At 56.3% G+C, this 24,068-nt stretch overlaps 1 protein-coding gene across 2 annotated transcripts in view; it reads left to right on the forward strand.

The window, feature by feature from the left end:
- Positions 1-13,137, forward strand: part of Klhl42 (kelch like family member 42) — a 17,009-nt gene extending 3,872 nt beyond the window's left edge. Inside the window, exons 2-3 of one of the 2 annotated variants that reach the window (XM_021646021.2) lie at positions 2,407-2,600; positions 8,421-13,137. In XM_021646021.2, coding sequence (XP_021501696.1) covers positions 2,407-2,600; positions 8,421-8,866 — 640 coding nt within the window. In that variant the 3' untranslated portion in view covers positions 8,867-13,137. Of the gene's footprint in view, positions 1-2,406; positions 2,642-8,420 lie in introns of those variants that run through there. The other variant, XM_060384517.1, reaches the window with a different exon arrangement.
- The last annotated feature ends 10,931 nt before the right edge of the window (positions 13,138-24,068 follow it).

The raw sequence follows: 24,068 nt of genomic DNA on the forward strand, positions 1-24,068 counted from the left end.
GGAAGGGTCTGGTCTGTCCTGCGCCCCGTGGGTCTCAGCTGGTCTGCGTGGACTCGGCGCGTCCTGGCCCCACAGGCCCGGCCTCTCAGGGCTCTCCATCCCTTAGCCGCAGCTCCTGTCTGTTTCCCTCTGGACGTCCTTCCTGTGCTCTTTAAACACGGCCATGTGCGTCCTAGCTCCTGCCTCTCGCACCTGCCTCACTTGGTTTTTGAGTGTGTGTCTGAGTCGAGGTCTTGCTGTGCCGTTCAGCCTTGCCTCCCACTTTGTAATCGAGGCTTTAAGCTCCGATCCTTGTTTCTCGGCCCTTATGGAATCTCAGCCCTCCCTTCGTCTCCTCCTCTGTCTTGGGAGTTGGACCCAGGGCCTCCAGCACGCTGAGCCGCGTTCCGGAGTCACCGCGCAGAGCCCTGGGGCTGGGCCTTTCTCCCCAGTGCAGTGGAAGTGAGGTTGCAGCCATGCCTAACTTTCTTGCTTGCTCACTGCAAGCGAGTCCCAGGCAGCTACGAAGTGACGCTCATTTGGTATTACAATTACATTCCTCCCTGAACATGCTGTGTCGGGGTCAACAGGAAGGAGGAAAAGATAATTGTGAAGTAACTGACGGCTCAGACGTGCACTGAGGGCGTTGGAGTTGTCTCAGGAGCAGAAACTTCAGAATTCTGGAGGCCCCTGGGTTCAGGGCTGGAGGGAGGCTCTGTGGACAGGGCCCAATGGCCTGAGTCCACCGCGGACGCCTGTGGCTGTCCAAGAGAACTGGCGCCTACAGGTTCCCCTGACCTCCGTCCGTACACTGTAGCTGCGCACGCGTGCACACAGACACAGACACGGTGAGTCAGCGTAGGGGAGCCTGGCCACAAGGAAGGGCTCCAGTGTTAAAGGTCGCACTCTGCTCCAGAGGACTGAGCTTAGTGCCCGGAACCCGCCCCGCTGGCTCTGCACACATGCTCCAAAATACCGGCCCAGGGGTTTTAATTAGCTCAGCCGTCCCGTTTACCTGTGGCCTCGGAGTGAATGAGCCTTGCAGTGAGCTGTGTGGGCCCTGCTGGTGCGTGAACCTTGAGCTCCTCTCTGAGGACAAGTGAAGTATGGATTGTGTGAGGAGAAAGCCGAGAGGAGAGTCTGTAGTCTCTTGTAAAGACACTTTAAAATCTGGGCTGTACTGGTGCGCACCGTTAACCCCAGCACTTGGGAGGCAGAGGCAGAGGTTCTGAGAGTTCAAGGCCAGCCTGGTCTGTGGAATGAGAGCCAGAACAGCTGAACTTAACATAGAGAAACCCTGTCTCAAAACAAACCAAAACTTTAATGTGTGTGTGTGTGTGTGTGTGTGTGTGTGTGTGTGTACCTGCCGTAGTGCACCCCACATGTGCCAGTGCCTGAGGAGGCCAGAAGAGGGAGCCAGAGCCCCCGGAGCTGGAGTTACAGGAGCTTGTGGGCTGCCGTGTGGGTGCCTGCCGGGAGCTGAATTCGGGTCCTCCGCAGGATCAGCCCGTGCCTGCAGACACCAAGGCCTCTCTGCAGCCCTGCTTTCTCTCCTGCTCATGGGCTGTCTTAGCCCCACCACGCCCCGTCCCTGCTCCCTCCTCCCTGCCCCTCCCCCACCTCCAGGCTCAAGTTTGGGACCTTCCTCAGCTGGTGATGCAGTTTGGTGAGGTTGTGGGCCTCTGAGCGGGGGTTGGGTGAAGCGAGCCACACAGGGTGGGATTTGAAGGCCACACCATCGGCTTCCTAGTTCCTTCCCTTTCCACTGTGGTGTGAGGGTCTCACGCCCCTGCCATTGTGGGCTGTTGAGCTCCTTCAAACGCTGCCTGCGTGACAGGTGGAAACGCTCTGAAACCGAGCCAGAGTCCTTCTGCCAGTTGTTTCTGTTGGATACGGGGACCCAGCGACAGGAAAGCAGCGGGTGTGGCTGGGTGCCAGGTCCCTGTGTGAGATGGTGTGGACTGCACATCACCCTAACACCCTCCAGACGGCAGGTGACAGAACAAGCGTGCGCTCTGCTGGTGACATACATGATGAGCGTGCGCTCTGCAGGTGACATACATGATGAGCGTGCTCTCTGCAGGTGACAGAACAAGCGTGTGCTCTGCAGGTGACATACATGATGAGTGCGCTCTCTGCAGAGCTGTCTCACTGTGTAATCTAAGGGGGAGATGGCTGTGCGTGTCTGGTACAGCTGCCGTGTGTTAGTGACACACTTGGGTCTGGAGCTGCTGACTGGGGGTCCTTGTCACTAGGAGCTGCCGTTGGCAGTTGCGTGTGCCTGCGCCTTCCCATCTGCCCAGCAGGACGTGGGGTCATGGGCACAGACGCCCCCCGAGGGTCGCCCCTGCAGCCATCAGGCAGGGCGCCCCGCACCTTCCTCCCCGCCGGGAGGAGCTGACCTGGAGGGCTTGTTCTTTCTTTCAGCTCCAACTTCAAGCTGGTGGCTGTGAGCGCGAAGCTGTACGCCATCGGCGGCCAGGCCGTGTCCAACGTGGAGTGCTACAGCCCCGAGCAGGACGCCTGGAACTTCGTGGCTCCGCTGCCCAGTCCCCTGGCCGAGTTCTCGGCCTGCGAGTGCAAGGGGAAGATCTACGTCATCGGCGGCTACACCACCCGGGGTGAGGAGGCGCTGCCAGGCGCTGAGTGAGAGCGTCCGCGTGTGAGTCCATGCACCAGAAGCGTGGGCCTGGCGGCAGGAAGGGCCTTGGTGACCTTATCTGAGTGTGGGCACTGTTCACACGGAAGAGGGGGGTGTCCGTGTGCATCTAGACGCCCGGCCCTGTGGTCGGAGGTTTGGACCACAGCTCTACCTGGGTCAAGTGTGGGCTAGGCCCTCCTCCCTCCCGGCCGCCGGGAGAGACCCTGAAGCCCAGCTGGGGACCCTGTTCCTACGTCCCTGGAAGCAGGTGGGCACAGAGCGCTCTCCAGACTGTGAGGACGAGCAGTGGCAGGGGCACGCTTCTTCCTGCCACATGCAACTCTGTAAACAGCAGGCACCAAAACAGTACTCAGATCAGCGAGCCAGGGCTGGGAGTGCTGGTGCGCTCCTGTGATCCCAGCCCCGGGGAGGTGAGGCAGGGGTCAGCCCTGGAGATGCTAGAGCATGCCTGCGGAGAGGAGACAGCAAAAGCTCAGCCTCCCTCCCTCCTCAGCCTCCTGTCTGCCTGTGTCCCCGCGCGTGTGTCCGCCTGTCCTGTGCTGTGCTCGCCCCCTCAGGCCCCTGTCTGCGGCATCTCCGCGTGTGTGTGTCTGCCTGTCAGCAGTCTCCTCTGTGAGCCTCTAAGATGGCGCTTGCAGCTGGGGTTGTGAGCTAGAGCCGTTTCTGTTTAACATCGCTACCTTTCAAATGAGGACTCTGGCGGGTGCTGAGGTTGGGGTGTGGACTGGCTGTGGGGGAGAAGAGGCCGCCGAGGGTGGAGTGTGATGGGGCGTGGGCTGCCTCTTCAAGTGCTGCCACTCCCCAGTGACCCCCAGCAGAGAGCAGAGATTTTCCACCGTTTCTCTGTGGAATCAGGACGGTTTGCCTTTGCTCGCAGCCTTTCAGCGTCGCGGTCACGGTGGGCCTGCGTAAAGGCCTCAGTGGCCGTGGACTCGCCGAATCCTGCATCCTTGTTTCTGTTTTTCTGGACGTGACTAGCTGACTAGCTGGGTTATTTCCACAGACATTTCCCTCTTCTTTGAGTCCCTCCCCCCCCCCCCCGGCCAGAACCCAGCATGAGCTGTGTCTCAGCTGTGGCACAGAGCGCACCTCACACAGCTTGCTCACGGTCTCTCCACGCAGGAGCTGCGAGTCCTGCCGCTGGCTTTTCTGTGACCGTGGCCGCACAAACGGGCTTTGACCCTTTGTGTGTGTTTTGAGCGTCACCGGGCCCGACTCGTGTGCCCTCCTCACTTGGGCCACCCGGGATGGTGTCTGCCCTGAGTCCCTGTGCCATGGTGTGTGGTCAGAGCGGGCGGGCTGTTTGTGTTCTGAGCTGAGTCCCAGCACTCCTGACAGTTCCTGTGTCAAACAGCTCTTCCCAGCTGTTTTGGGGAAAACAAAAATGAGAAGAAATAAAGACCAGCGTTTGAGTTGGTTCTCATCCTGATGACTTCTTAAAAGAGATTTCAAAATTCACACATAACACTTCATGACTTTTTAGTTTTGTGTTGACACAGGGTCTCTCCCTGTCTGTCTTGGAGCGTGTTGTGCTGTGTATAGTCCGACTCAGAAAGAGCCTCCCGCCTCTCCTGGGTTAGAGCTGTGCCTCCCCACCCCGGCTGGCCCATGACTTTTCTAAGAGATTTTCATGATTTTAGTTCTTTCCAGGCAGTGGAGAGATGGAGATACCAGGTGAGGTAGGCCATCCCTGAGGCAGGAGGATTGCTGCAACTTTGAGGCCATCCTGGGCTACATACCGAGTTCCAGGTCAGGTGAACACAGGCTAGAGAACGAGACCCTGTTCAAAATAAAAAAGCAAACAACAAAAACGACAGACACAAATCCAGTGGGGACCCCAGCAACCCTCAAGGGCAGCGGAATCTTTTCTGAAAGCGACGATTCAAAGATTATCCCCTAAGTCAGGCGGTGCCCGAGCTTACCGAAGGGCCGGGAGCTACAGCCACCCCCTCGGCCATCTCCTAGAGTGCTCTTCATTGTCTGAGCACGCAGGCCTGCGAGAGGACCAAAGAGAATACAGTTTCCTTGGGGCACAGGGGCCCCAAAACACGAAGGACTCAGCCTCCCTGTGCCCTGCTAGTTTGGACCCAGACTTGGCTCTGGAGCACTTTTGCAGTGCTGTGAGTCCCGGTCAAGCCTGTCCAGTCCGGGCCTCACCTGGATGTCCGGGCGGCTGTCCTGTCATTTTGCTGAGGAAGAAGTGTTACAATGTGGGGTTTCCGTTTTGTGTAAGACAGTGTAGGCCGCTTGGGCTCTGTGGTTCTGAGGTTCTCCAGGGAGGAGTGTCTGAGAGGAAGGTTGCAGACGCCGCTGGCCGCACTGCTGGGTGTCACGTTGTCTCTCTGTGTCCTGGGGTGTCACGCTGTGTCTCTCTGTTGTGGGGTGTCACGCTGTCTCTCTGTGTCCTGGGTGTCACGCTGTGTCTCTCTGTTCTGGGGTGTCACGCTGTGTCTCTCTGTTCTGGGGTGTCACGCTGTCTCTCTGTGTCCTGGGTGTCACGCTATCTCTCTGTGTCCTGGGTGTAACGCTGTCTCTCTGTGTTCTGGGGTGTCACGCTGTCTTTCTGTTCTGGGGTGTCACGCTGTCTCTCTGTGTCCTGGGTGTCACACTGTCTCTGTGTCCCGGGGTGTCACGCTGTCTCTCTGTGTCCCGGGGTGTCACGCTGTCTCTCTGTTCTGGGGTGTCACGCTGTCTCTCTGTTCTGGGGTGTCACGCTGTCTCTCTGTGTCCTGGGTGTCACGCTATCTCTCTGTGTCCTGGGTGTCACGCTGTCTCTCTGTCCTGGGGTGTCACGCTGTCTCTCTGTTCTGGGGTGTCACGCTGTCTCTCTGTTCTGGGGTGTCACGCTGTCTCTCTGTTCTGGGGTGTCATGCTGTCTCTCTCTGTGTCTTGGGTGTCACGCTGTCTCTCTGTGTCCTGGGTGTCACGCTGTCTCTCTGTTCTGGGGTGTCACGCTGTCTCTCTGTGTCCTGGGTGTCACGCTATCTCTCTGTGTCCTGGGTGTCACGCTGTCTCTCTGTGTTCTGGGGTGTCACGCTGTCTCTCTGTTCTGGGGTGTCACGCTGTCTCTCTGTTCTGGGGTGTCACGCTGTCTCTCTGTGTCCTGGGTGTCACGCTATCGTGTCACGCTATCTCTCTGTGTCCTGGGTGTCACGCTGTCTCTCTGTTCTGGGGTGTCACGCTGTCTCTCTGTTCTGGGGTGTCACGCTGTCTCTCTGTTCTGGGGTGTCACGCTGTCTCTCTGTGTCCTGGGTGTCACGCTATCTCTCTGTGTCCTGGGTGTCACGCTGTCTCTCTGTTCTGGGGTGTCACGCTGTCTCTCTGTTCTGGGGTGTCACGCTGTCTCTCTGTTCTGGGGTGTCACGCTGTCTCTCTGTTCTGGGGTGTCACGCTGTCTCTCTGTGTCCTGGGTGTCACGCTGTGTCTCTGTTCTGGGGTGTCACGCTGTGTCTCTGTTCTGGGGTGTCACGCTGTTTCTCTGTTCTGGGGTGTCACGCTATCTCTCTGTGTCCTGGGTGTCACGCTGTCTCTCTGTTCTGGGGTGTCACGCTGTCTCTCTGTTATGGGGTGTCACGCTGTCTCTCTGTTCTGGGGTGTCATGCTGTCTCTCTCTGTTCTGGGGTGTCACGCTGTCTCTCTGTTCTGGGGTGTCATGCTGTCTCTCTCTGTTCTGGGGTGTCACGCTGTCTCTCTGTTCTGGGGTGTCATGCTGTCTCTCTCTGTGTCTTGGGTGTCACGCTGTCTCTCTGTGTCCTGGGTGTCACGCTGTCTCTCTGTGTCCTGGGTGTCACGCTGTGTCTCTCTGTTCTGGGGTGTCACGCTGTCTCTCTGTGTCCTGGGTGTCACGCTATCTCTCTGTGTCCTGGGTGTCACGCTGTCTCTCTGTCCTGGGTGTCACGCTGTTTCTCTGTTCTGGGGTGTCACGCTGTCTCTGTGTCCTGGGTGTCACGCTGTCTCTCTGTTCTGGGGTGTCACACTGTCTCTCTGTTCTGGGGTGTCATGCTGTCTCTCTGTGTCCTGGGTGTCATGCTGTCTCTGTGTCCTGGGTGTCACGCTGTCTCTCTGTTCTGGGGTGTCACGCTGTCTGTGTCCTGGGGTGTCACGCTGTCTCTCTGTTCGTGTCCTGGGGTGTCACGCTGTCTCTCTGTTCTGGGGTGTCACGCTGTCTCTCTGTGTCCTGGGTGTCACGCTGTGTCTCTGTTCTGGGGTGTCACGCTGTCTCTCTGTTCTGGGGTGTCACGCTGTTTCTCTGTTCTGGGGTGTCACGCTATCTCTCTGTGTCCTGGGTGTCACGCTGTCTCTCTGTTCTGGGGTGTCACGCTGTCTCTCTGTTCTGGGGTGTCACGCTGTCTCTCTGTTCTGGGGTGTCACGCTGTCTCTCTGTTCTGGGGTGTCATGCTGTCTCTCTCTGTTCTGGGGTGTCACGCTGTCTCTCTGTTCTGGGGTGTCATGCTGTCTCTCTCTGTTCTGGGGTGTCACGCTGTCTCTCTGTTCTGGGGTGTCATGCTGTCTCTCTCTGTGTCTTGGGTGTCACGCTGTCTCTCTGTGTCCTGGGTGTCACGCTGTCTCTCTGTGTCCTGGGTGTCACGCTGTGTCTCTCTGTTCTGGGGTGTCACGCTGTCTCTCTGTGTCCTGGGTGTCACGCTATCTCTCTGTGTCCTGGGTGTCACGCTGTCTCTCTGTCCTGGGTGTCACGCTGTCTCTCTGTTCTGGGGTGTCACGCTGTCTGTGTCCTGGGGTGTCACGCTGTCTCTCTGTTCGTGTCCTGGGGTGTCACGCTGTCTCTCTGTTCTGGGGTGTCACGCTGTCTCTCTGTGTCCTGGGTGTCACGCTATCTCTCTGTGTCCTGGGTGTCACGCTGTCTCTCTGTTCTGGGGTGTCACGCTGTCTCTCTGTTCTGGGGTGTCACGCTGTCTCTCTGTTCTGGGGTGTCACGCTGTCTCTCTGTTCTGGGGTGTCACGCTGTCTCTCTGTGTCCTGGGTGTCACGCTATCTCTCTGTGTCCTGGGTGTCACGCTGTCTCTCTGTGTCCTGGGTGTCACGCTATCTCTCTGTGTCCTGGGTGTCACGCTGTCTCTCTGTTCTGGGGTGTCACGCTGTCTCTCTGTTCTGGGGTGTCACGCTGTCTTTCTGTTCTGGGGTGTCACGCTTTCTCTCTGTTCTGGGGTGTCACGCTGTCTCTCTGTGTCCTGGGTGTCACGCTATCTCTCTGTGTCCTGGGTGTCACGCTGTCTCTCTGTTCTGGGGTGTCACGCTGTCTCTCTGTTCTGGGGTGTCATGCTGTCTCTCTGTTCTGGGGTGTCATGCTGTCTCTCTCTGTTCTGGGGTGTCACGCTGTCTCTGTGTCCTGGGTGTCATGCTGTCTCTCTGTTCTGGGGTGTCACGCTGTCTCTGTGTCCTGGGTGTCACGCTGTCTCTCTGTGTCCTGGGTGTCACGCTATCTCTCTGTGTCCTGGGTGTCACGCTGTCTCTCTGTTCTGGGGTGTCACGCTGTCTCTCTGTTCTGGGGTGTCATGCTGTCTCTCTGTTCTGGGGTGTCACGCTGTCTCTCTGTTCTGGGGTGTCATGCTGTCTCTCTCTGTTCTGGGGTGTCACGCTGTCTCTCTGTGTCCTGGGGTGTCACGCTGTCTCTCTGTTCTGGGGTGTCACGCTGTCTCTCTCTGTTCTGGGGTGTCACGCTGTCTCTCTCTGTTCTGGGGTGTCACGCTGTCTCTCTGTGTCCCAGGTTTCACGCCGTGTCTCTGTGTCCCGTGTGTCACGCCGCGTCTCTGTATTTCAGACCGCAACATGGACGTCCTGCAGTACTGCCCCTCCGCCGACCTCTGGACGCGCGTTGAGACCTGCCACGTGCACTTCCGCAAGCAGCAGATGCTGTCGGTGGAGGACACCATCTTCCTGGTGGGCGGCTGCCTGCACGAGCCGGGGCCCAGCCGCAGGGGCGGCCCGGACACACTCACCGTGCGCTCCTACAACACGGCCACGCGCCGCTGGCTCTGCCTCAAGGAGAACACGTCCAAGTCGGGGCTGAACCTGACGTGTGCGCTGCACAATGACGGCCTGTACATCATGAGCAGGGACGTGACCCTGTCCACCAGCCTGGAGCACCGCGTGTTCCTCAAGTACAACATCTTCGAGGGCAGCTGGGAGGCCTTCCGGCGCTTCCCCGCCTTCGGGCACAACTTGTTGCTCTCCTCCCTCTACCTGCCCAACCCGGCAGAGACCTGAGCAGCAGGCAGAGACAGCCCGGGTCAACGTGAAGGAGGCCAGACCCTTGCCACAGACTCCGGGAGGGACCTGGCAGAGGTCACGTGTGTGGGCTCAGCTGTAAGGAAGCCTCCTCGAACTAAGGACTTGAAAACTCGGGCAAAGAGACCAGCACTCTTCCTCCTACCCTGTCCTTCACGTCGTGGGAACAAAGGTCATGACAAGCCCCTCAGGCCTCAGCCGCCTTGAGAAGGTAGCCAGGGCCACCGGGGCAGGGCGCTGGCGGCGCTGACAGGCAGCAGTGATGGCTTTGTTTTTCTGGCTGCGAGTGGAGTCCAGGCCTCGTGCTAGGCCAGTAAAACAGGCTGTTTCTTCAGGTCACCTGAGATGGCATCAGTAGAGATTTTCCTTTTCGTGATCTTGACAAGCCTTAGGGTCCACCTTCTCACCCCTGCAGCCACGCTCGTCACCCGTCTCTCTGGTCAGGCACTTTATGATATGTTTGTGTTCACAGACCCTTACAGTGTGTCCAGCCTCTGACATTTAGAAATTACATTACCATCTGTAAGGTTTGGGCACGGCTGAGTTACCTTAAAAGCAGCCCAACTCTTAATGTTTTAAGCAAGCTCTGTAGGTTGTGCTGGCTGCACTCATCGCTCCCCGGGGCCGCGGCTACAGTGCCTTACCTGCTCGGGGACAGAGCCAGACAGAGCCCCAGCAGCAGCCGGGCCACCAAAACACGAGGACTGCGCCTTCTCAGCCGCTTCTCCCATCCTCTCGCACTTGGGGGTGCTGTGTGGGTGGACCCGGGACCCCATGGCGTAGGCAGCAGGTGCAGGGCGACACGGGCTGCTGAAGCTGCCCCGTGAGGTCTTTGTCTTTTGACCATTGCTGTAAACATTTTGCAAATTGAGTCTTAAGTGGGGGAAGCACCAAATTTAGGAAATGCCTTTATGAGTTGCTTTTCCTGAACGTGTTTGGCTTGGTTCTTGTCTCATGATTTACAAAACAGAACAAACAACTTGTGCACGTTTAGACGAGGATAGGCGTGCAGCGTGCTGTGCCTTTCTGTGGGAAGGGTGGCTGCAGCTCCTGTGTGCTAGGAGGCTGGGAAAGCTCTTTCCAGCCGTGGAATGACCTGTGCTGCCATTGCTGAGGTGAGGTGAGGCGCTGGCCTCACGGCTCTCACGCCAGCAGCGGCGAACAGCTCGAGAGATTTCACCAAGTCAGTTCACAGTGACTAGAAACAGCCGCCAGGCAGGGCTCGGGGCTCCTTGAAAAGCTCGAGGGCCCACTCCGTGTGCGAGAGCCGTAATGGCCGGCACCTACTGCGGCAGCAACCCTGCCCCCTCAGGAGTTCAGTGAAGAGCGTTTGCCACAGCAGCTGCAGTGTGGGGCAGCCGGCTAGGAGAGCCAACCGCGTGGCAGAGCCTCTCAGTCACAGCCCCCTGTATTTAAGGAGGTCACAGCAGAAGGAAGACACAGGCAGTCCGTTCCCAGCACAGCTGCGCGCCTGGTCGCGGGAGAGGAGTCCCGTCAGGCCCCTGTTAAGCCAGGCCTCTGAGACAGCGGTAGAGCCTAGTTACAGAGCTCTGTTTGCGCAGCTGTTGACAGGTTCGTTAGCCGTTATTGGAGACATGCTGGCAGTTCCTGGTGTCTTGTCACCAAATCTACCGGTAGCCGTCCAGCTAGAAACCTGCTTATAACACTCTGGAAGCTTGGGCCACGTCTGTTTCACTCCTTTTTTTTTTTTTTTTTTTTTTTAGACAGGGTACTGCCTTACAATCCAGGATAACCCTAAACCCGGGATTCTCACTCAGCATCCTAAGTGCTGGGATTGGAGGCCTCCCGCCACCGTGCCTGCCTTTATTTATTATTTTTAAAATTGTTTTCCTGGATTCTTTTCAAAAAAACAAAAACTCTGAGCTGAAATCTTCACCAAAAAATGGTACTTATAGATTTAATTTATATTCACTGTAGAAATGAATTTTGGGAGCCTGTAATTTCATTACTGCACTTTCAAATCTAAATTGTTTGTTGCTGTGGGTCTTCATTTCCTGCAGCGTAGTTCGGAGTATTCAGAGGAGACTGGCGGCTGAATTGGCAGTGCATGAAGATGGGCAGTTATCTTGTGAAAAGCCACATCTTGAAAGTACAGTACTGTCAACCAGTCCGTTAGTCCTCCTGATGGCCACCTTTGGCCTATTTCCTAATGCCAGCGACTTGGTTCTGGACCAAATGAAGCTGTAGCATGGTCACCCACAGAGCATTTGTCCACCCCAGCCCCACCCCTTCCCAGCCCTCCCCGGCCCTCCCCACCCTCCCCAGCCCTCCCAGGCCCTCCCCACCCTCCCCAGCCCTCCCCAGCACTCCCCACCCAGGTTCGACCTGCTGCCTTGTTCAGTGCTGGGTTTGAGGCATGGCCGCCTGGACTCCAGCAGAACTGTGCCCATCTGGCTGCCAGCTGGGTTTGATGACGTCTGCCTGTGCCCTTCACCCGCGTGGGCATTTAGTTCTGCTGGTGACTCCGGCTGAGATGAAGGACCCCAAGCCTCCTCCAGGCAGCTCCCTGTGTGCGGCTGCCTTTGTGGTCTCTTCCCCTCCCCTGCCGCCTCGCCGTCCCAGGCGCTGCTGCGGGGTTCCGAGCCCCACTGTGTGGCGGAAGTGCCGGCAGGGGCTGCCTGCGGGATTCGTGGACTTCGGGCGTGGGCGGCGAGTGGGCAGCGTGCGGTGTGGGCTGGAGGCCTGCTTCCTGGCTCCGGCACCCCTCCCTCAGGACGCTGTGCCCCGCGGCCTGGGAGGGTTCCGGGATCGCCAGAGAACCTGGACGTCTGGGCCCGGCAGGAACCTCCGAAGGCCTGAGTCAGCGGAAACCAAAGAGACTGTGCCCGAGCCTTCTGTTCCTTGTCCCTAAAGCCTCGAACCCAAGCAGTTCGAAATGCCTTAGATCCCCACCCACTCCGGGTGGGGAAGCGGTCTCCTGAGGGAGGACAGGAGCTCGTTACCGTTCGGTAAAAGCTGTGTGAGCGCCAGGCTGTGCTCTGCAGTCTCCAGGCCAAAGGGGGAAGAGGGTCCTGCTGTCCTCGTCCCCGTCCCGGGAGCGGAGCGGGCCCGCCGAGTGGGGAGGCTGGGGTGGCGCCGCCCCTCTGTGCCAGGTTTGCCCTGCCAGCCCGCCAGAGGGAAGGGAGTGCGGCCCCCGCCCCGTCCCACGGACAGGCTGGCGTGAAGGGCGGCGTCATCACCGCATGACGAAGCAGTGAGCCGCAGCCGCTCCGCTCCGCTCCGCGGTGACAGACACTGTCAGGGCCGCGCCGGCCCCCTGGCCGAGCCGCTTCCCTGGGACGCAGTCTCGTCTCGCCGGGGCGCTGGCAGCGTGGCCGCTGCAGCCAGGCTCCCGGCTCGGTCTGCTGGCCTCCTGCACCGTGGCGCTCTCTGCCCGCTGCTTCATGTGGGCGTGCCCCGGGCCAGTTTGCCCTCGCGTCTGAGGGTTGAGTTTTTCACTTTCTTACAGGTTTACTGTTTCTATAAGCCTTGCACTTCTCAGTGTGGGAAACACACACGATGTGCAGTTAGCACTGAGCACCGGAGCCAGGCTGGGGCTAGTGAAGAAGGGCGGCAGCGGGAAGGGCTCGGAGGAGCCAGCTCAGCGCTGGCACACTTAGGCCCCTGCTTTAGGGCATTCCCGAGAACTCAGCTGTGCCCTCGGACACCTTGTCCGCTGACCCTGCTGAGTTTGCCTTGAGGGTGATTATTGAGCCGTTTAGTGCACACGTTTGCCCTTCACTTTCTTCGGTTGGTTTGGGAACACAGCAGGAGACACACGGTGACCGCTGGCTGCCTGTGTGGCATGGCCACGTCTACCCGTTCCTGCAGGAAGCAGTGAGGTGTGAACAGGGACGCTGTGAAGGGCAGGGGCTTCCGAGGTGAGGCGTGAACAGGGAGGGACGCTGTGAAGGGCCGGGCTTCCTCCGGGCTGGCTGGCGCTCTCACCGCTTGTCAGTGGTGACATGAAGGGAAATGTGTGTCACCTCAGGGTAGGTGTGCCACTGTCCTGCCGCGTTGCTTACCTAGCTCTGTTCTTATAGAGAAGGATGATCTTCAAGGTGTGTTCTTTGTCTGAAGATTGTACTGAGTCTGTAGTTTGGAGTGTGGCAGAAACACACATGTCACATAGCGTGTCACATTGTCACACACCAGTGTTTAAGCGCCTCACACCTGTAAGCCTTGGCGCTGCGTCGTTTTGTTTCTTTGGACTGTGAACTGTCTTCAAATAAAGTAGTTCTCAGCCGGTTTTCCATGTGTGTGAGCAAAGCTGGGAATGGGGGGGGTGGGACTCCAAAGCGGTGGGGGACCCTGAGGCTGCAGGAAGCTGGGAGGAGGGTGCACCCCACCGCCCCAGGGCGGCCCCGAGTGTGGCCTGAGCCAGCCTGGTTGCGGGCCCTGCACTCTGACCTCTGCTCACTGCAAGAAAGCGAGGACACGATCCTGGCTTGTGTGTTGACCTGATGGCGACCCTGGCTGTGAGGCTGGCGGGTGAAGACAGTGAAGTCGCTGCACTTCTGAGCAGCCTCTGGTCGCTCCATGCAGGAAAGGCGAGCAGGCGCCTGCCCTTCCTAAGTGCATATTACAAGACACTACCTGGCATGCATGTCCTTATCCTGTGTGTGCACGCATGTGTGTGCGCCTGTGTGTGGGTGTGTGTGCCTGTGTATGTGCGAATGTGTGTGTGTGTGTGTGTGTGCACACGTGTGCAGCTCCTGTGTCAAAGGCTGTGTGTGGCTCACAGCCTCCCAGGCCCAGGGATGACAGGGACGTCAGCGCCTCAGACACGGCTACTGGGCTCTGGATCTATGATGAGTGAATGATTAACCGTGTAGCGCACGCCCAGAGCACACGGTGGAGGAGAAGGGTGTCGGAGACAGACCTACCGCTGGGGGAGGCTTCTGGCAGCCATCAGGATCAGCCTCAGGGTCCCACGACTCAGGAGAGCGCAGGCTGTGAGCACTTGGGGCAGGGAGCCCTGGACAGCCCTGCAGCGGTGTGAGCCCCCGGAAGCGGGGTGGCGGGGGGGGGGGTGTGCAGCTGTCCTCACGCGCTCCCACAGTCCCTGCTTCACCAAGTCTGGGTGGGACCAAGTCTCTGCGGTGTCCTTGGACCCGCTCGGGGATGGACAGGTTTGTTCTTGTTGATGGGTAAATGCAGATAGGTATGAATACAGACCACCTCTTCCCCTGTGGGAGGCCCTGGCTCTGCTCCATAGCAGTGTGCCCTGTGGCTGGGGAGGGACAGGCGTCCATGAGGCAGCCCTGGGGCCAAGGCTGCTGGGAAGCCTGCGCTGCGCCAAGGGATCATCGCTTGGCCTCTACCTCCCCGAGAGCCCGGTGAGAGGCTGAGGCTGAGCTACAGGCCCGGCTGGGGGAGGCTGATGTTTTGAATTTTGAGTCACTGTTATGATTTCCCTTAGCAAAGGCTTCCTGGTTCCTCCCCGCCCCCCAGCTCAGGGGTGCCCTCCCTCCATCAGCTTTGGGGGAACTGGAAACAGGGGCCTTGGCAGACCACGTCCCCGGGCACACCGCTGTACTGGAAACAGTTGCCTCCATGGGGCCCTGGGGCCTCCTCAGAAGGCGTGGACCTACGTGTCTTCCTGACTGCTCTTGTATCGCCTCGGTCCCCACAGTTCTGCAGAGCACTGCGGCGGGCTGCAGGGGCGTCCAGAGCATGGCTTTCCCGGCAGGCCCGGCCTGGGGCTCTTCTCCCGCTGAGCCCAGCTGCGCAGTCGGGCTTGGGGGATCCCCTGCCCCGGGCCGCAGTTTATTCCTGGAGCAGGGGCGAGTCTGTCTGCTTGCTTGTGGAACCGTGGCAGAGTGGAGCAGAGGTCTGTGGGACATGCTCGGAATGGCTGGCAGCTGTGAGCAGCACAACCAACAGAGGAGGTGCCAGCTGCCCCAGGCTGGACGCTCGCTGGCGTGGCTGGAAGGCCACTGTGAGGTCGCTGCTGACGAGCTGGGCGACCAACAGTGCTGAGGGGCACACGCTGCTCGTGCGCAGGCCCCGGGCCTGTTCCCGGCGCCCACCTCAGCAGCCACCCAGCCAGCTCCAGGACTTGTGCCGCCCTCTCTGGCCACCAGGGCCCAGCGCTCTTGCCCCTCCCCACATACACACATCGTCCATAACACATCTTTTCTAAAAATGTTAAAATAAGCCAGGCCTGGCTGCACAGCCTGTCGGCCCAGCTAGCCCAGAGGTCAGGGCCTGCCTGGACCCAGCGGGCTGAGGTTCAGGCAATCAGAGAACCTGCCTCAAAATGGAGAGGAGGACCTGGTGGTACAGCTTTGTGATAGAGCGCACACCCAGCACACACGCCCTGCCTCAGTCCTCGAGGTCAGGAATGGCGCAGAGGGAGCGATGCTCAGAGAGAGCTGACACATGGTGAGGCTGGCAGGCTGCTTTTTCATCATCTGTCTATCTGTCATCTATCTATCTGTCATCTGTCTATCATCTATCTATCTATCTATCTATCTATCTATCTATCTATCTGTCATCTACCTACTATCTATCTATCAATCATCTATCTATCTACTATCTATCTATCTATCTATCTATCTATCTATCTATCTATCTATCTGTCATCTATCTACCTATCTGTCATCTACCTACTATCTATCTATCTATCTATCTATCTATCTATCTATCATCTATCTGTCATCTATCTACCTATCTGTCATCTACCTACTATCTATCTATCAATCATCTATCTATCTATCTATCTATCTACTATCTATCTATCTGTCTATCTATCTATCTACTATCTATCTATCTATCTATCATTCATTCCTCCTCCTCCTGATCTCTTTCTCCCTCCAGTCTTCCTTTCCCATTTTTAAAGACAAGGTCTCATGTCTTTAGACATGAGTTAGGCTGGAACTTGCTCTGTAGGCCAGGCTGACCTTGAACTCAGATTCTGCCTGTCTCTGCCTCCTGAGTGCTGGGATTAAAGGCGTGCACCACTACCACCCAGCTTATATATAGTGTTTTCTCAATGAACAACACTTGTTAGGTAAACTACATTTCTGCAGCCTATCCAGATTGGGGAGAGGCTCCAGCTCGTGGCTGTGGGGGAGAAGCGCTCCCACAGACGGTAGTGTCAGGAACGCTGGAGCCTGGCCTCACACTTCATCCTGGCCTTGTCAGTGGAGCCCATGTTGGGGTGGAGGCTGGGTTACTCCTTACTGCCCTCCCACACACGACACACACAACCAAATACACCCTAACCCAAAGAGTTTGAATGCCGGAGAGAAGAAAAAGCTTAAGTGTGTATCACTTCCAGGAAGTGTCCCGGGTCATTTCACCTTCGTCCCTGGTTGATTTCCAGGTGCTTCTACTTGAGCTGAGAAATCTGAGGCAAGAGCCCTGCCCAGGCTGGGATATGAGTGGCTCCTGGCTGGAGGCAATTTTCTCACAAGAGGTGTGTGTGTGTGTGTGTGTGTGCGTGCATGTGTGTGGGTGCATGTCTGTGTGTATGTATGCATGTGTGTGGGTGCATATCTGTGTGTATGTATGCATGTGTGTGGGTTTGTGTGTGTATGCATGTGTGTGGGTACATGTCTCTGTGTGTGTATGTGTGTATGTGTGTGTGGGTGCATGTCTCTGTGTATGTGTGTATGCATGTGTGGGTGCATGTCTGTGGGGGGGTGCGTGTATGCATGTGTGTGGGTGCATGTCTCTGTGTGTGTATGTGTGTGGGTGCATGTTTGTGTGGGTGTGGGTGCATGTATGCATGTGTGTGGGTACATGTCTCTGTGTGTGTATGTGTGTATGTGTGTGTGGGTGCATGTCTCTGTATGTGTGTATGCATGTGTGTGGGTGCATGTCTGTGTTTGTGTGTGTGTGTGTGTGTGTGTGTGTGCTTTGCTGCTCTTGTTTTTACTGACATCAGAAACAGCCTTTGACAGTCGAGGGCTCACTGTCCTAGGTGTGGTGGTTTGGAAGGGACTGTCCTCTGTGGTCCATGAGTTTGCCACCCGGTTGCTGGTGCAGTTTTGGGAGGTTCTAGGACCTTTGGGGAGGGGTCTAGCTGGAGGAAGGGGGACCCTGTGGGTGGCACTGAGGTTTATGGTCCCAAATCCCCACGAGAGATGCCATAAAATAAAAGAGCATGTTCTAGAAAGGAAGACAGACGCTGACCCTGAGGTTGGAGGAAGGAGAGGAGCCAGGAAACTCAGACAGCCAACAGCAGGGCCGTGGTGAGTGGGGCACAGAGGAGAAAAGTGGGGGCAGAGGAGAAAAGTGGGCTCTGCTTGCCGAGTGGGAACAGGGAGGCGCATGTGGGGCCCTTTAGGCCACACTGAGCAGCAGATTCTTCTTGGGATTGGAGGAAAACACCCCCTGCCTCCACATATTACGGCTACACGCTCCTTGCATGAGGGCAGGAGACTGATTTCACACCCTGGACCAACAAGAGCGGCCTGTTCCTACTTAAGCAAAGGAGGACATCGAGTCTTCCAACGTGTGCCTGGACATTTACTCACTGGCCTCCTCCACAAAGCTGAGTTGGCGCTCCCGTGTCGCTTTGCAACTTCTGAGCTTGGACACCGGTCCCTGAGGAGGCCACCTGTCACCCCAGGGTGCTCCAAGTCTGAGGTACTGAGAAGCGCGTGCTCCTCACGTGAATGAGTGTGTGTGTTTGTGTGCCTGTGTGTCTCACCCACACAGCTTACTTGATCTGAGCCCAAACTTTTTGTTCAGCAATGTGTGGGGTTGGGGGCCGCAGAGGCTGATGTGTGTCCGGCTTGGTCCCGTTGGCAAAGTCAGTGACCCCTTAGATATTACATGGTCAGTTAAGATGCAGGAGTCTTGCTGCACGCTCCTGTGCACCAACAAGTGCGTTTAGCAGCTGGTGAGTGAGGTGTTTTGTGACACTTGGTCTCGGAGAGGTGATTTCAAGTCCTTGAGCCTAGCCTGCAGCCCTTTCTCTAAACCGCTGTCGAGTTGGCGCTGGCCATTTTGAACTTGGAAAGAATAGAGAATTCAGTGAGAGGGGATGATGGAACGCTGGCGCTGCTTTCATCCCTCCCTAAGAGGCCGGGCAGCTTGGCGTGGATGCCTCATCCCTTCACGGTTCTCCGCTTTAAAACATCAAGATGTAGGGAGCTAGTGGCAGGAATCAGAAACTTTTTATATCCTTACACCCTTTAAAAAGGAGGCAGAAGGCGAGAAGCTGCAATATGCATTTTGTCTTTGAGTGTGTGTGTGTGTGTGTGTGTGTGTGTCAAAACAGACCATCTCACCAGTGTCAGGCAGAAGGCTTTCCAATCAAATCCTGCCGGTCTTTACCAGGTCGTAACCGTCTAAAGGAGCCGGGGCTGGGTGGCTGAGCAGGCAAGCCGGCTGCTGCTCAGGCACAGGCCCTTTATCCAGTCCCCAGGGCGGTGTGCAACCCGACCTGTCTTTAATCCCAGCTCCGGTGCCTTCTGTGTAAGGCTGCCTCTGACTCCTCCAGTTTTTCTCTTTGAGTAGAGTCTTGCTGCCATCACAGAGTACAGGGAAGAGGAAGAGTTGAGTCAGGTGGAGCCAAGGACACTGGGACTACAGGAGTCTCTCAGTCCCCAGTACACACGGGGAAAAAACAGTCCAAGCAGTGGTCGGAAGACATGCGGAAGAAGGGCTTGAGGACAAGGAAGTGCGTCCACTTTGAGTCTCCTGATTGGTTTTGTTCACCCTGTGGGTGGAACCCAGGCCTCATGCATGCGGGCTGAGGCTCCTACCCCCTGGCAGCACCCCAAAAGTATTATTACTGTTGACTTTATTCTGGTCCAAGGATTAAAAAGTCAAGGGATCTGAATGGAAAAGAGTGTCATGAGAAAGAACTTGTTCATGCTTGGCCAAGGCTAGTTCGGGGAACAGCCACAGAGACAATAAATCAGGCCTAGTCCCACGAGCACAATTCACCTGCAGTTCACTCGCAGTTTACCCACAGTCCCCGCAGTGAGCAGGGCCCAGGAGGTCAGGCTCTCTCAGGATCCGAGGGAGGAGGGGCTGCTGGTGACTCGCATCTCTGCCACATCTAGGGCCTGACCGTTTCCTCACAAATACAAGAAACAAACAAACAAACAAACAAACAAAAAAGAATATAGGAGAAGAAAGCTGATGTTTCCATCTTAAATGTCTGAAAAGGTGACATGGAGATTTCTCGGCAGCACACATGGGATCCTAGTGTTAAAGATGCGGAACCACTGCCACCGTCTGTCTGTCCCGTCAGAGAAGTTATGGCCTGTTTTCAAGACAGGAGTTTACACAATGCAGCAGTGAAGTGGGACTGTGTTATCAGCTCTTGTTTTACTACGTTGGCTTAAAGATCGGAGCTTGTCTCTGGCGGTCACAGTGCTACCTGAGGGAGCTTTAGAAACTTGAGATGGCTCAGCTCGGGGAAAGCCGGCCTTCTCGGCCACCTAGCGGTGAAAATCTGAACTGTAAGCACCACATGGGTATTGGGCCGCTTTAAACCATGGCTGAGGAGCTGGCAGGCAGGTGCCAGTCTCCATAGCCGCAGAGGCCGTGTGCGGCCCACTGCGGCTCCGCCATTCCTCTGGGGTTTGGGGAGACCCAGAGAAGCTTGGCTCCTTATGACTGCCTTTGTGGCTGGAGTGAACATGGTTCACTCCTTACAGAGCTGTGTGTGTGAAGACCCGACTCTGTATTCAACTATGTTCAGGATGTTTTCCAGTTTGTGAACAGTGTCTGTGAATCACCATCACCATCATCACCATCACCACCATCATCACCATCACCATCACCACCATCACCACCATCACCATCATCACCATCACCATCATCATCACTATCATCATTATCATTATCACCATCACCACCATCACCATCATCATCACTATCATTATCACCATCACTATCATCACCACCATCACCATCACTATCATCACCATCACCTTCATCACCATCATCATCACTATCATCACCATCACCACCATCACCATCATCACCATCATCACCATCATCATCACTATCATCACTATCATCACCATCACCACCATCATCACCATCACCACCATCACCATCATCACCATCATCACCATCATCATCACTATCATCACCATCATCACCATCACCATCACTGTCATCATCACCATTATCACCATCACCTTCATCACCATCATCATCACTATCATCACCATCACCTTCATCACCATCATCATCACTATCATCATCACCATCATCATCACTATCATCACCATCACCTTCATCACCATCATCATCACTATCATCACCATCATCACCATCAATATCATCATCACAATCATCACCATCACTATCATCATCACCATCATCACCATCACTATCATCACTATCATCATCACCATCACTATCATCATCACCATCATCATCATCACCATCATTATCATCACTGTCATCATCACCATCATCATTACCATCATCACTGTCATCATCACCATCATCACCATCATCATTACCATCGTCACCATCATCATTACCATAGTCACCATCATCATCACCATTGTCATCTCCTCCTCTTCTTCTTCTTCTCTGATAAAATACTGCAAAGAAGCAATTTAAAGCTGTCCGTGGCTCCTGGCCCGAGGATGCAGTCCCTCATAGTGGCAGAAACGTGAGGCAGGGGCTTTGCCTGTATCAGGCCCTGGAAGCTTTCTGGTTTTTGTTTTTTTTTTAAAGAGGGTTTCCTCAGCTAATCCTCTCTGGAAATGCTCTCACAGACATGTGCTGAGGTGTGTAGCATTGCTGCCCTAATGGACCTTCTAATTTAATTGAGCTGACATGGAAGTTAGCCATGAGAGATGGAGGAAAGGAAGCCCTGAGAGGCTGCCTCACTCCAGTGAGCTTGTGCAGATGAGCACAGCATTAAGAAAAGCCATGCAAGGAGGCTCAGCCAAAGGTGTCCGGTGGTGTAAAAGCCATTTACAGCTTGTGGCCAAGAGGTGGTGCCCTCCTCTTGAGAGTCTAGAGACCGCTCTGGTCGAGAGCAAACCGGGCTGTGGGAAAGCTCTCCCAGCCTCAGTTGCTCTGCTCTTAAAATGGGAGCATATCCAGAGTGCATCACGAGATTAACCCGTGTGGACCAGTCAGAGCTAGGGTTTGGAGCGGAGCTGCAGTGGCGTCGTGTCCTTGCTTCCTCCGTTTGCGCACACTCGATCCCCCTGCAGCAGTCTTCCCGGCACCACCTGGGGTGTGAGCTCACTCCTGAGTCAGCTCCGTGTGATTCGTGTGATTCCCCTTCCCGAGGCTCCTTAGTCATCTCCCTGGTCCAGACAAGGCTGCCCAGCTGGCCTGCTCACGCTTTACGCTATTTACAGACAGGCGACCCGGCTGCCTGGTGTTTGGGTACAGGCCTGTGGCGTGGCCAAGGTAACACGTGTGTTCCTCTGTGGCTGGGGAGTTGTGAAGAGCCACACAGACCTGGAGACTGCCTTTCAGCTTGGAGGGCAGAGGCTGGTAACTTTTGGGGTGCTCCGCCTAGGTGCTCCCTAACTTCTGAACTCACCACGCTGGTCATTGACTGCATGTCAGCGGCCACTGTGACATTCCCACAGACGCACATGGCTGTGGTCATACCCACACCCTCTCCTCTCCCTCCCCCCTTCCCCAGTGCCCTGTTCTTCCTCTGTGATCATCTGTTGCTCACAGGTCTTTGTCTGTTGACATTCTGGCTTGCACACATGGAAAGAAACTGGTCTTTCTCAGGCAGGACTTCTGATTCTCTGTCATTTCCTGGTACCCACGGAGAACTGGTCCAGGACTCCCTTAGGACTCTCAAGTTCATGTGTGAAATGGCAGAGCATTTGCTGATAACCTGCGCATGTCTTCCTGAGTACTTCAAGCCGTCTCTAGATGCTAGCCATGCCCGGAGGAAGGATGGGGACACACAAACAGTTGTCACCTGTCCCTCGGGGGTAGGGTGGTGTAAGGAAGAGTATCCGCCTGTTCAGTGGAGATGAATGTTTTTATGCAGGTCTTTTTGGCCTTAGCGATGGGTGGATGTGGGGTCTGCAGAGGCAAAGGACGGAGGATGTGCTGTGACGAAAATCCTAGCTCACACAACCAGGTGCCTCGCGCACCCCTTCACGCTTGGCAGTGTCCCCGTCTGGATGAGAGAAAGCATGACCACTGCCTTCAGGAGCTGGCCACCACACACGGGGCGGCCAGGGGCTGTGGAGTCTTCCCAGGACTGCAGGGTCCGGGCTGAGCGCTGAGAAGCCCATGTGCAGAGAGCCAGGCTTTGGAGATGGCCCGGAACTCTCTAGAATGCTGAATGCTTTCACAGAAACACCTTTTGAAGACACACCTGGCCCACATCCACCTGTGCACGTGCCCCCTCCTAACGTGACCGTGGGGGAACGGGAGCAGGGCTGGAGGAGCGCTGACCTGGCACTCGGGAGGCCCTGGGCTAAGTTTCTGAAGAAACCAGGAGGCAGAGCAGGCGTGCCAGCCCAGCACTTGGGAGGTGAAAGCAAGATCAGAACTTCAAGGTCATCCTTGGCTGTGCAGAGTGAGTTGGAGGCTAGCCTGGGCTACAGGAGGTCCTATCTGAAATACAAACAAGAGAATTCACAGGGCTTTACGGGAGCGCTTCCTACCACGCCTGATGAGGGGGCCAGCATATGGAGAGAGAAACTGTCTTCTGACCAACATGCTATGCACACATGCTACACACACAATAAAAGTAGCAAGAAATAGAACTGCTTTTTGTCAGTTTCTGTCAGAGACATTAAAATAACATACACGCGTTTAATGCCCCAACTATGGAAAAGCACGGCTCCTCCTGCTGTGGCCCTGCCCCGAGCCTCAGCGAGGCCACTGTGCCCCAGTGAGGCCACCTGCCCTTGCCCCAGGGAGGCCACCTGCAGTTAGGATGCTTTTCACCCATCTGCAGCTCACGTGGCGACCTCCCAGGAGCCTTCAAAGGAAGGCCCTGCCATGCAACAACTGCAACCACAGTTATTATTGTCACGGCTGCTGCCGCCTCTCTGAGCTGGTTTTCCATTTAGCCCCTGTACAGAATGGTTTCTTAACCTCATTTGTAATAAACAAAACCCCTAGTCAATATGGAGATGGGAGTTTTCTGAAGGGCCTCTATGCGAATGTTGTTCTTAAGCAAACATGCCTGGGCTCAGTGAGTCCAGACGGGGACCGTCCCCGTGGCTGCGGGGGCTGGGCTTCCAGGTGGGGCTGGGCAGTCTGGGTGTGTGGGAGGCCGTGGGCAGAGCACGACATGACACTGCCGTTTGTGGTGTACCTGCTCCGTCGTAAACACAGGGCCTTGGTTTCCACCTGGCTCTTTTCACTGCCTCCACACTCAGAAGGACGAGAGACAGAGAGAGGGAGACGACAGGGAGAGCCATCTCAACTGCTCCAGGGACAGTGTCAAAGCCAGCTGCTCCCACGATGCCAAGTTCTAATGTGGTCAGGAGGAGGCAGGAGACGGAGTTTTCTGAAGTTAAAAGGAGGACGTGTTTGGACCACGCACACGGCTCCTGTCAGCTCAGTGGCGAGCACTAGCAGAGCTGCAGTCAAAACACCCCTCTGGACCGAGGGCCACTGACAGGACCCTCCCTTTCCTGTTGCTTTATTTAGTCCAGCGTCCTGTCAGGCAGACACTGTGGAGATGCCTCCTCTATCCTCACTGCGATGGAAACTGTGACTCAGAACTGCACTCTTCTTGGGCTTGTCCTGGCTCCCTCCGGCTGCCTGTCCTGTCTCCAGTTGGGGACCCAAACTGTTTAAACTGCCATGATCCAGATGTCCAGCCCGGGTTAGTCCCTGTGTCTTCTGAGACTCCTGTGAGTTGATTAAACCCAGTTCCCACCTGATCTGGTCCAGGGGCTGTGAGGAGGCGAGTTAACCTGTTCTCTGTGGTTCGGGTGTGAGGCTCCCCAGCAGGCTCGTGCGCTTGCACCCCGGTCCTCAGCTGGCGCTGCTGCTCTGGAAGGTCGGGCAGACAGGCCTCTGGGGCTGAGAGCCTGCCCTCCGCTTTGTCTGTCTGCTTCCTGTTCCTTCAGGGTGCGAGGAGCTGTAGCTGTCCACGCAGGGACGCTGCCGTGACGGGCTTGAGGGACCAGCGTGCAGACGATCGGCCTCCCCTGAGCTGGTCAGGTGTGCTCTCGGTGGCCAGGAAAGCAGTCGGCCCCTCCCCCAGTTACAGCGCTGCCCTGGCACCAAATCAACAGGAGCTTTC

This window comes from Meriones unguiculatus, chromosome 5 (assembly GCF_030254825.1).
Source record: "Meriones unguiculatus strain TT.TT164.6M chromosome 5, Bangor_MerUng_6.1, whole genome shotgun sequence".
Lineage (NCBI taxonomy): Eukaryota > Metazoa > Chordata > Mammalia > Rodentia > Muridae > Meriones > Meriones unguiculatus.